Consider the following 13,054-nt stretch of genomic DNA (forward strand, 5'->3'; position numbering starts at 1 on the left):
TCAACCTGTACCAACTCTGTAATGCATTACAGTCACTCTTCACCACAAACCAACATTTTTTAATCTTCAAATTTACCCAATACTTTTTTTTGACAGCCACCATTGAATCTGCATCCATTTCAAATTATAGTAATGCCACATATCATTTGATAGTCACTTTAATTCTGTCATTCTGGTCCTTGACTCCTCTGCTGCTGAGAAGCTTTTATTTCTATTTCACCTAAACCTATGTAATGTTGTACACCTCTAACACATCCCCTCTTAATCTTCTCCACTCCAAGGAGAACAGCCGGAGATTCCCTCATCTCTCCTTTCAACTAGAATTCCTCTTTCCTGTATTAACCCTGTAAATTCTCTGTCAGGTCATCACCTCCATCCTGACATGAAGAAACCAAAATTGGATGTAACCATAGTTGTTTTAATGGTTCAATGTAACCTCCTTGCTTAAGTGTTTAACCATGTTTTCAACCAGTGCTACCATCTTTGAAGACTTATGAACATATGCACTAAGGCTGCATCTCTGCTCCCTCTTTAAAAATGACCACTTAGTCCACAATTTCGGTCTCCACATTCTTTGGCTAGATTTAATCTAAACTTCTCTGTATTAACTTCATCTGACAGTGGCTGCTCATTCCAAGGCCACTGCTACTCACATTTAACCATAATTCCAAACTTAGTGCCGCCTGGAAATTTTGAAATTTTACTCTGTAATACCACTGTCAATTCAAAATGGCAGTGCCTCAAAAACAAGCCCCGGAAAATACCACTGTTCACCTCGCTCCAGGTTAATTTAATGTCAATTTTCATTCTCTGCTTTCTGTTCCTCTTATTCAATGGAACTTAATTTTTGCTAACTTACCTTGTATGCAGTTGCTCATCAAACACTTTGCAAAAATACATGCCCAACATAACTACAAGACTTATCTCGTTAATCTTTTTGGGTACTTCATCATAAAACAAACCACGTTAATTCGCCTCATACTCATTAAAGATTTCAGCTTTGCCCTCTGACTCCATATATTGATCAATTTTTTAGTTTCTCTTTTTGGACTTACTTGGAAATAAGCCACCTCCTCTTTAAAACCTACACTTCATTTCATTCTGGTCTTGTAGTTATCTTTAGTTACAATTTCCCTAGACCAGATACATGCTCAGACTACTAAACTTGGTCCTCCTACAATGAAGTGCTGAGTAAGATTGCCCCTTCCCATTACTTATCTACACCAATTTTTTAAAACTTTCATTTTAGCCTCCTCACATCCCTGTCACATAATATTCATAATCTCAATTCAGCAGTAGCATCACTCTTGGAACACATGAATTTCATTGTAATGGTTACAAAGCAAGTATGACTCAGCTTATCTATATAAATTATACATTAATAGAACTCACAGATTTAGAAATTATACTAATGTATAATTTATAGTGGAGAAACTGAAAAGCTTGCCCCAATGTTTGCAGAATATTTTGTTTCAAAAATCATGAAATTCTGACATAACTGCAACATCTTAAACAATAACGGGACAGAATTGATCTGGCTTACCAAAAATGCTACCAACACACTAACATTTCTTGAGAAAGAATTGCATGATTATGGGCAAAGTAATAGAGTCTTGGATACAAGAAACAGCAGAAAACAAGCAAGTATCAGCAAAATGGAGATGCCCAAAAAGAACATATTATTCCCTGATAAGTTCCTTATTTATGATGGCCTGACAGTATCAGATCATCATACAGCGTCACTGAGATGGTATCTTCATGTGCATTAAAAAGCTTTCATTGTTCAGAGATTCTGAAGCTACTTTTTCCCTAATGCAAGTAGAATGCAATTAAAGAACACAGAAAATGATGTACAACCTTGCACTTAGAAGTTTAGCATAGATAGCTCAGTGTCAGTGTGAAAGGAGGAAACTTGCAGTCCCTGGCTTCCTGAATGATAGGACGAACCCTGACAACGGGCAGAATGTAATTTCTAATCACAAGCATCACAAATTATTACAAAGTACTGACATTAAAGTAATTTACATAAACGATGGCTGGTCAATAAAATTGTGCAGTGTGGGTTTAACACCAACATTTCAAACAGTAGAAGAAAATTATGGACCAACAGTTTCATCGGTCATGCACTTTTTCCCTCTGTAGGACACAATTAATTGAAACTGATTAAACCTGCATACAGATCAATAATACGGTAATTCAAATGTAAATTTAAGAACCAATGTTTATAGCCTGTCAAAAGAAAACAAAACCTCGCAATGGAAATGGCACCCAGTCCATCACAAATGTAACACAAGATTGGATTGTACTTTAAAATATTTGTTAAACAGAAAATGATTGTGATAACACACTTCTGTTGCTTATTTTGCAGACAGAAGTCTTCGTCTGCCTCAACAAGGCAGATCCAGTTAAAGCAAAATGAACTAGTGCAAAAGATGGAGGAATTTTAAATATGTCAAATCACTTAGGTGTATGTTTGTTGAATCAATTACATTCAAATTCCTTGGTTACAAATATCTCAAAACTACATTGCAAAGGCTAAAATTTCATCGAAAATGTGCATAAAAATACTTAAGATTATCATTGTCAAAATTTTACAAGAACATGGCATAAAGTTAATACAGAAATGCAGTCATCATTAAGACACAAGGTAGCCCACTGTACTGAGCAATATTAATTCCTCAGGTAACTAATTCTCCTTCTTTACATGAGTGTTACTACTTCACTACGGGTTCTAAAGTAAAGCAATAGGCTTAGCCATTCCAAGGCATTACTTGTCAATTTTTAATGGGCTATGTGCAGATGCCCAGGACCCTCACTGAAATTATGACAATTACAATAAATTCTATCATTTTCTACTAACACAAAATTCAAACATGAGGAATTTTATTTAAAGTATTAGAAAGAAATAAAATAAATTTTGAAGGAGTAATTTGTGAACTAAAAGGGTGATAACAAAGTAGAAGAGCAAAGTAGTTAAATAAGTAATCAAAAATAATTTGGAGTAGGAAAAATAGGATATGGAGCTATAAGGAATCAATTTGACCCTAAAAGGTCTTCTCATTTTGGAAATTTTTGTATTAACTCCCAGATCATTATATTCTCCCAGTAATCTCCAAATTAAAGTTGCCCATTGAATAAGGATTCATTAGAGCTGCATTTTAAATTCATCGCTAAGCTAACTCACCCTGACAGCAGAGAATAGGGAGTTCACTAGTGAATTATTTATAGGTCTGATATTTCAGTGTTCATTGCACTCCCCCCCCCACAACCAACCCCTCTACCACTATTACCAAAAACCTATCTTCTATTTGTTTGTGGATGAATTTGCATTACAAGAAAAATACATTTCAAAATCATCTTAACTCCAAGTTTTAGTTTGCACTTCCTATTTTAACACCTCTCATTATGACTTTCTCCTGAAATGAAGAAGAAAAAAGCCCTTAACTCTGAGTGGCATAATCGGGATGCCTTCATGACTGCGTTTTTTTAGCAGGCTTTCTTATTTTTATGAGGCCGAGTTGTTAGCTCGACACTCAACCCAGCACGGATGGAAGTTGTGCAAGGGAGCCGGCTGGATTCGAACTCGGGAGCCTTCGCTCTGAAGTCCGGCGCTGATGCCACTACACCACCAGCCGGCCTTCTCCTGAAACACTATACCCAATTTTATTACCACTGTACAATTTACTTCACATTCAATAAATACAAGTCTGATGACCTATTATGAGAAACGTTGACTTATTCAGAGACAAACCGGACACATTAGAATGCTGGACATTTAATGGCATAATCACAAAGCTTCTAGATTCATTTCATTTATTATCAAGGAGATCTTACAGTAAGGTGATCTGAAAGTGATCATAAAACCAATTATAAAAGGAATTTTTTAACTATGATAGAAAGACAAAACAAACAGGACTTCGCTCATTCTCAACTGAGTGACACAGGTACCACAATATTACTGTTCTGATCTGATGCCGTCTTCAGAACTATTTTGTATTTACAGAGTTGAAACTTTTAACAGTTATCTGGAAATTAAAATTTTTGTTCTTTGTTTTACTTATGGCAGGTCTATCTTTTGATTTTACAGACATTAAAAACTTTTCTATTCATTTAATTTGTTAATGTAGCGAAAGCAGCATAATAAAACTATTCCAAATTTGTACTACTGAACCAGAGGAAATGGATATTATTATGTCCTCTTATCTGCAATTGCAGTTGACAAAAAAATTTTTTAATTCACTATTGTTGAACATATGATCAAAATTTCATATGACAACATGCTAATGTACTTAGTCTAAGGATAACAGAATGGCAGTAATATTGTAATTTTGGCACAGGCTGTAAATTGTTAGTGTATTGCAACTTACTGAGGGGTAGCAAGTTTCTAACTAGTAATGAACAGACAAGCCTCACACACTACCAGGACAGCGCCCCACCCCAGAGGTGCTGAGCAGGGAAAGAATGGGGGTAAGGGGAAGGGAGGAGAGGGTGGTGAAAGGAAGGGTTGTGAAGGAGGTGTGAAGAAAGTACAGAGGGTTTGAGGGAAGAGACAGAGCTCTGCAAGTGTGCAGTTACAGATTGGAAAATTGTGAGGCGAGGTCAAAGAGAAATGTGGCAGTGGGATGTTCTAAGAGTTGTAAGTGGGAGAATGGAGGGGGGGAGTAGGGGAAATGAGGTGAGGGATGAGGATTGTAGGGATGGAAGGTGGGGAGTTGATGGAGTTGCTACTGAAAGTGTGACATAAGATTATTTAAGAGAGGATAGTGTAGATCCATAGAGCAAAGCGGTCAAGTTGGATACAAGGTGTGGGCAAAGTTGTTCAAGGAGTACATTGAGGAAAATGCTGTGGTCAAGAGCTGGGACCACGTGGAGGGTGGATTGGTATGGGAGAAAAGAGGAGTGGTAACATTTAGTGTAGTGAATGCACTGTGTAAACGCTAACAGGTTAAAAAGGGCTAGCAGGATGAACGTTGGTAGGGTTAGCGAAGGCAAGACCAGCCTGACAATGTGGCAGCAGTTCAGAAGTTAGTCTAAGTGTGCCAAGGGGAGAGCCCTGCAGTACTGAGCAGGCCAGTATGAGGGACTGAGCAAGTAAAGGGATTAAGTGGTGGGATTAGGTGGATGTGAATTGTTCAGTTTGTAAAGAAAATAGATGACTACCTAGAAGGGATGAGAGTGGTTGCAGATGGACACCTATGGATGGTCTAAAATGGGCAGGTGAGAGTGTGTGGATGAACATAGGTGAGTGTGTGTGCGTGTGTGTGTGTGTGTGTGTGTGTGTGTGTGTGTGTGTGTGTGTGTGTGTGTGTGAATTCCATGGATGTGGCGGTTGTGAAGTGGTTGTTAGAGATGAGGCTGAATTCTCTCCGTGGATAAGAGGAAGGGAGTGAGATCTTATGTTTGAATGGGTGAAGAAAGATTGGAAGTCATAAGATTAGATCTAGGTCTATTGAAATGTTTGGGTAGGCGCTAGCTAGCTTGGATGAGTGGCATAGATTAGGATGGGTGCGGAGAGTGAAGAGGGAGAGATTGAAGCATAGCTGGTTTGGTATGAAAGAAAAGGGAGTGGGGGAGAGCTTTCACTTGGATGGGTAAGGATGGTGGGTGGGTAAAAGCTAGACTTCGGGTGGAAGGCGTGGGTCAGCAGGCATCCCCACGTTGCGCTCACCTCATACGACCAGACGCACTGGGTGCCGCCGAACCTCCGCACGCACCTGCCGATCTCCACGTCCTCGTGGCTGGTGTACATTTGGCGCAAGCACTCGCCCAGGTGCGGCACCATACGACGCAGCACCTCCCGGCTGAAGATCATGCCGGGACCGCCCATACAGAAGTTCTCGCCGGGCTCGAGGGCCAGCTTGCCCAGTTCCTGGCTAGTGCCCAGGCCAGTCTGCCCCAGGTAGAGCGGCTGGCTGCTGTTCAGCGAGCGCAGTAGCTCCTCCAGCCGGCTGCCCTTGATGTAAACGTCGTCGTCGGCGCGCATGAACCACTCGTAACGCTCCAGGTAAAGATCGTGCATATACTTGAGCATCATGAAGGATTTCTTCTGCGGCGGATACGAGTCGTCCACCCCGGCCAGCGACACCAGAGGGATGGGCACGGGCAGGGGCAACTGGTCGGAGCCCTCGCTGGAAAAGAACTCTACCTTGCCCGGGATGGATGGCACCCAGGTGCGATAGGCGGCCACCGCCCGTGAGTCCAGGTACTTTTTAGCTGTCATCACCCCAACGTAGAGGAAATGCTTGTCGCTCGCCCCTTGCCTTCCCTCCGCCTCCTCCTCCTCGTCCTCCCCCTCCTCTTCAGCCTCCTCTCGCTGCCGCAGTTTGCTGAGCAGCACCGTGTCTTTGTGCCAGCCCAAGCTCCTGCTATTGCTGTTGCTGGCGCCCGCCGCTGCCTCCCTCGCGATCCCGGCTCTGCTCAGCAACGAATGGCAGATGTTGGAGATCCTTTTGTTCTTGCCGTTGATCTCAACCACCCTGGGCACGATAAGCCACGAAGCGGCGGTGAAACCCAGCACCAGTCCCAGCACCACGCTCATCCACGGTCTGCGAGACCTTACAGCCATATCCCTGCAGGAGAGGGGTCTCCCACCTGTCCTCTCTCACACATACACACACACACATATACTGGATAGCCAGTAATCTACTCCACCATAGCAAACTGCGGAGTCTTTGTTTAAATGTCCATTTTAAATTCTTTTAAGTAAAGAGAGAAAATTCATATTCCCTTGTAAAAAGAAAGGGTCTTTCCTCTGCCCAGGGCTACCAACTCAACTTAAGTCTGGCTCCTTTTCTTCCAAGTTGTCACAACCTGAAGGAAGTTCTTGGGTTTCACTGCAGGCGGATCCTTTTCCGTTTCTTGGAGAGATTCACGCATTTTGTTTGACTTTTTTTTCTGTGCATTTTTTCCTTTTTAAATATATCATAGAAAACACACAAGGGGGGGAAAGTTGACGGTAAGAAATGAACGCGTTGTCAGGGCTGGCTTCTCAGCAAGTCAACTCCTTGAGTGCAAGAGCACATTTCAAGTATGTGTGGCACTCCCACTCTCTCCCCTCTCTCTCCTCCTCTTCTCCACTCTCCCCGGATCGCCATCTTGTTTACATTTGACGTCAGGGGCAAGTAACTTTTTCTTCCTTTTCTCTTCTCCCACTCTCTCTCTCTATTTCTCAGTCTTTCTGCTCCAGCTCCGGCTTTCCTTCATTAACATTAATACCGCCCTCACAAAGCGCAGTCGCTGAGAGGCTGAAGGAAGGAACCGAGGGCTTCCCTCCAGATTGACAGCTCTTTCGGCCAGTCGTACCAGGGCTAGGGCACAGGGTTGAAAGTGTTTCGTCGGCTTTGAGTTCGACCAAGCCAATCAATTGAGGAGGAGGGACGGGACATCCGCCCCCTTGAGCTGCGTCTTTGCCTCGGTGGTGGGAAGTGCTGGAGGAGGAGGAGCTGAAGCAGACTTTTGTTTGACACTGATGGCTTGCGGCTGCTGCTAGACCGAGGCAGAAGAAAGCTTGCCGAGAGGACTCCTGCAATAATCACTGAGTGCTGTGAACTACAGATGTGATTTCTTTAATTGAATATCAATAATCCCCTTAATAAAACAAAGAATGGGGAATGCTCCGCCCTACCCAATGCGATTTATTAAAATATTTTACACTGAAAGCCTATTTTTCCCCTCAAAAAGGCTGACCGGAAAGCAATAATGACGCCTTGGATTAAGGATACAGATAATTGCGAAATGAAGTGGGCAAGTTTAAACAAAATACACCGATAAAAGGTGTGTCGAGAGCCAGCAAGCTCTCACGAAAGACGTTTGAAATATTATAAATTTTTTTCGAGTGTAGTTTCACTTTATTTTAAATGAGCATTTAAGTTTTATACTCAGTGATATTTATGTTTAGCATTATGTTCAAGCATTTGATAAACTGCTGAAATGAATGTATGTTCACGGGCGTTCAGTTTAGCCTTTAGCGAAGTGTAAATTCTAGAGGAATCACTTTTCCCCGAAAAGTTGTTAGCTAAGCTTTCCCTTGCTGCTTGTGGATTTATTTCAGCAAGATAAAGTGAAACAATGGAACAGAGAAATGGCCTACCCTGACTCACCAGGTTCACAGATTTGCAAAGACAATTATAATGTAATTTCCAGAGGTTCAAATTTCCTTGCCCTTTAATCTTATATAGCAGTTTCATCAAAGTTGAAAGCATTTAAAGGATTACAGAGCAAGGAAATCTGATCTAGGATAGAAAGTCTCAGAAGAAATACCCTTCTCTTTATCATTAACCTTACAGACCTTGAAATGAAAACGTGGCATTCCAAGAGTATCAAACATTCTTGAATCTAAAGGTAGCATATGGTGACATATAGATAATTTGATAATAAATTTAATTTAAATTTTGAAACACTGACAAATCAATTGTACAGAATCTCTAAAAGGGATAGCTTCACAGGTATTGAATCACTTCAACTATGGACCAAGTATTGAGAATGAAATTAATATACAAACGTTTGTAGAATAGTGTTTGATGGTTGGGTGTAGACCTGATGGGCTAAGGCCTGTTCCTTTGCTTATGATTCTACATTGGATGTGTAGATTTGATCTTTCAACATTTTTAAATTCTGAATCAATCAGTGGACTGAAATGTAGCAAATGCCATAAAGCTTTTCAAGAAAGAAGGATATGGGGAAGGGAAAGAGGATTGTTGATTACTATCATTGTCGGAAGTTGGAACATGGCACTCAGAAAAATTCGTAATGAGGCAGAATCAATACTGTTTATGTAAATTCTGTCAACTCTGGGAGTTATTTAGGGACACACTCGACAAGATAGATAAAAAGCTATCATTAATATATAGCTGGCTTCTTAGAAGATATTTAGCATGGCGCCACACTGAAGATTATTTAAAAAAAAGGTTAATGAGGTTAAATAGTGAAAAGAGGCATTCAAGAGACAGATAACAGGAGAAATAAGCCTTTATTTTAATAGCAGGGTGCCACCAGGATCAATATTGGGCCTTAGATTACTTGCAATCCGTATCAATAACAAGCCAAAGGATAGAGATCAATGTTTTTAGTTGCTGACAATACAGTGCTAGATGCAAAATTGAGCTGCCGACCATTTGCCGTAAGATAAGGTGGGTTAGGTGAATGATAAGGAAAAAACGTGTGAAAGTGAGAGATCATTCATTTTGATAGAGCAGTCTATTTGTAAATGGTGAAACACTGGTAAATGTTAATATACAGGGGAGACTTAGTGTGTCATTTTATGAAAAACAGGAAGTTAACTCACAGATATAGTAAGGATGTGGGAAGGCAAATTGACCACTGGGAGGATACAGCATAGACATCCAGATTTTCTGCTGAAACAATATGAAGGTCTAGTAAATCCATGTGAGGAGGTTTGGCCACCTTTGTCCATGGAAGTATAATACTCGAGGACATATTTGCTTTGGAGGTAGTAGAACAAACATAACTGGATTAATTCCTGGATTAGAAATTCTCATTTGAGGGGAAATTAACTTGTGGGGTCTAAGAGAGGTGACTTTATTAAAATATTGAACATAACGAGAGACTTTGATAGTGTGGTTACTGAAGATGTGTTTTCTGAAACTGAAGAATTTAGGGCTAGGGCCCAAAACGAGGAATGGTTGTGCGGTGGAGGGGGTGCTAAGGGAGAAGGAAACCATTTAGGAGATTTTTCCCATTCAAAGAATTCAGATTTGTTTTTCTTCTCCATTTCCTAAGGACTCTTAATGCTCAGGTGGTGAGCAGATTCAAAACAGATATATAGATTCTGGGATAGTAGATCAATCGATAGATATAAGGATGGAACAGGGAATATGTGATTGATTATAATTCTGATGTGCATTTATAATATAATAATAATAAAATAATAATGAATAAACAGTTTTACAGCCAGTATTTATTCAGGAAAATGATTAACAAGAATAAAACTTAATACATCTACAATAATGAGTCATTTAATAACAAATGTTCATTGCCTTGCAGATATATGCAGAATTCCCGAGTGATTGTGTACTTAGACCAAGGAAATGCAGAATGAAAAGTGTGGGGATTACCAATAATTTGTGGCAGCATGGACTAGGTTTTTAACCAAATAGATGCAAAAATTAATTTTCTAAATCTGTAAAGAAAGCCATTGACCATGAGACACAGTACAGCAGGCTTCATTCATAAATCTCAGATGTAGAGTTAATTATCTTGTAATAAAAAATGATATTTCTTAAAAAAACTACCTATAAATAATTGCTAGACAACATTAGGAATAGCTATTTCCTAAAACTATTTATTGTAAATTCTTTATCTTTTTGGATTCCAGGACATTTGACGCACATAATCTTCCAAACCCAGACAATTAAAAATGTGTGGAAATCCAAACAACACACACAAAATGCTGGAGGGACTCCACAGGCCAGGCAGCTTCTGTGGAAAAGAGTACAGTTGATGTTTTGGGCTAAGACCCGTCCTGGCCCAAAACATCAACTGAACTCCTTTCAATAGATGCTATCTAGCTTGCTGAGTTCCTTCAGCATTTTGTGCCTATTGCTTGGATTTCCAGCATCTGAAGATTTTCTCTTGTATGTGCAGAAATAGGCAATGTATCTACCACAGATGAATGTAAAAGAAGTTACAAGTTATGGAAAGTACCGATGAGAATTATTTTGAGTCAATACCTCCAGTTTTTTTTATACTTAATGCATTCTCTGTGTGACTGCATTATTATACTCAAAAATGATCTGAAATCTATCATCTATTCAACTTGTATTCTGGCTGTGTCATGTCACAAATGGACTATTTATATTAGAAGAGACTCTAACTTAGTTGAAGTAATTAAAATAGATCTGTATGAAATTTATAGCTCTGCTATATTGTTGTACATTTTATTATAAAACATATGTCAGCTCTAATGAGCATTCACTTAGAACATAACACTTTATCTGCAGTGATAAAGATGTAATGATTATTGAGTTAACTTTGTAAAACCATCCATGTATAACACAAACCTCAAAATCTTCAAGATCGTATTTAAAAGCGAAAACTAAGGTTTGGTCTTGTTCTACATAGGCGAGTATTTGATTATCTTATTTTTTCCACTGAACAACTGAACTTAGGTTAATATTATATGCCTACAGATCTCTCCATTTCCTGTCACTACATGGTAAACAATTTTGTGACAGTCATGTGATCAGTTTTACTTCTGTTTCCATTAATTTAATCAGCATATTTCCATGTAAATTCCATCTATGTAGTAATGTATTAGTTAATATTTATCATTTTAAAATTTGCTTTTAAATGCATGTTAAAGTAGAAGCATAAGAATTGGAAAATTCATGAACTAAAACAATATCAGTGCAATTATGAGTGTCTCACATAAAAGAAAGCATTTTAACACCCAAAAGGAGGTTGGTTTGAAACTGGAGGGCAATGGAAGTGTAAAATATCACAAGCTTGAACCCAACATGCCTCGGAAGTGCCTGCATTAAAGCACACGTTCCCCGGAGATGAGCCATTTTTTTTAACTGTTCCTGTGCTACTCTTCACCTGAGGTTCTGTTTTTCTGTTCCCAGCTTAAACAATAACTGTTGGGTCTACTAGGCCTCAGGAAACTCAGCTATTAAAGAGGCAGACAACCCACCTCTCCCAGAAGTTCCGGGAGTCTCCCGCATATTGATAGTGGCTCCCTGATGCCTGGAAATTATATACAATATCCCACAAATCGATTTTTTTGAGAGGGAGAGGGAGCATCCTGATTGGTCTCTCTTCGTGCTAAGTGGACCTATCAGTTTTCTCTGTGGGCGGGCTTTACAGTCGACCTCAAAAATAATAACAGTGTTGCTCGCTGCTCTGTTTGGAACAGTGACTTTTCTATTGCCTGTGGTGGGTCAAAATGTAAAAGACATGTTGAGGTGAGTTTAACAGGTGTCATTCGTTCATTAGCGTAGCTAACGTTATTTAAACTAGCTGGCTAGCTGCTAAGGATCTACTCTATTGATGTTCTATGTGATGATGCCAAGCTCCCTGTAGACTTACTTAAAGTTGGAACAAACATGATAATATAATATAATATAATATATGTACATATTTTAATGCCACATTTTCTGCATATATCCAACTGGGTTTACAGATTAGACAAAATCATTAAACCAAGTATTACGTACACCCTTGGCGGTTGACGGTGGGGGGGGGATATGGGGTTGCGGGGGGTAGGGGTACTACCTCCCTGAAATGAGTTTTTGCAAGGTGGGATGTCTGAAAAAGGATGAAGTCCGGCAACATGGAATGCATAAATTATTTTTCGGAACACCGCTCTTAAGTCAGGAGATAGAGGAGTGAGGTTGACTACGTCTCAAAGAAACCTCCTCAGTGATCTCCCGGTGTCCAGTCACTTCACCCACAATTCAGTGTTCTTCCTGAACCTTTCAGGAACAATTCATGTTCTTCCTGAACCTCTTCCCCTCTCCTTTGATCACTCTGTGTTGCCACAATGCTCCGTTCTTCACTCATATCTCTCTTTGGGATCTGCACCAAACCTGATCTCTCCAAGCATTCTGCATTGATGTCCTTCAACCTCCTGCATTCCCTTACTGTGGCCTCATGCTCCAGGTCTGGCCACTCAACAGTCAGCTGGCTCTTCAACCTGGCTGTTGGCAGCCAAGAACACACATTTCAGAAATGTTAATCAGGTCATGCAACTTAATCCACCAGTACTGGAATGTACTCAGTAACCCTCATCCAAACTGCCCACCCCGCCCGCCTTCTTGTAGATATTGGAGCTGTAGGCCGGGTTTAAGGATTTTTTGTAAGTGTAACTGTATTTAAATTAAACAACAATTTAAGGAAAACTGTCACTGCCAGTTGCTTTGAAGTGGTGAAATGTTCCTCACTGTTACATCAGCTAATTCCCACAAAATACCCACTTTACCTTTTCGCCTCCCCCTGTGACATGACATAAACAACATGTCACTGCTAATGGAGGAGGCGGTGAGAATGACATTTACAACAACTGGGCCTGTGGCTCATTAAAGCTCATAGGTAGGAT

At 40.1% G+C, this 13,054-nt stretch overlaps 1 protein-coding gene across 1 annotated transcript in view; it reads right to left on the reverse strand.

Moving 5' to 3' along the window:
* The window catches only part of LOC134357400 (chondroitin sulfate synthase 3-like), a 247,743-nt gene extending 237,641 nt beyond the window's left edge, over positions 1-10,102 (reverse strand). The window contains exon 1 of the mRNA XM_063068948.1: positions 5,669-10,102. Coding sequence (XP_062925018.1) covers positions 5,669-6,565 — 897 coding nt within the window. The 5' untranslated portion in view covers positions 6,566-10,102. The remainder of the gene's footprint in view (positions 1-5,668) is intronic.
* Positions 10,103-13,054: the final 2,952 nt, after the last annotated feature.

Source organism: Mobula hypostoma, chromosome 16 (genome assembly GCF_963921235.1).
Source record: "Mobula hypostoma chromosome 16, sMobHyp1.1, whole genome shotgun sequence".
In the NCBI taxonomy this organism is placed as follows: domain Eukaryota; kingdom Metazoa; phylum Chordata; class Chondrichthyes; order Myliobatiformes; family Myliobatidae; genus Mobula; species Mobula hypostoma.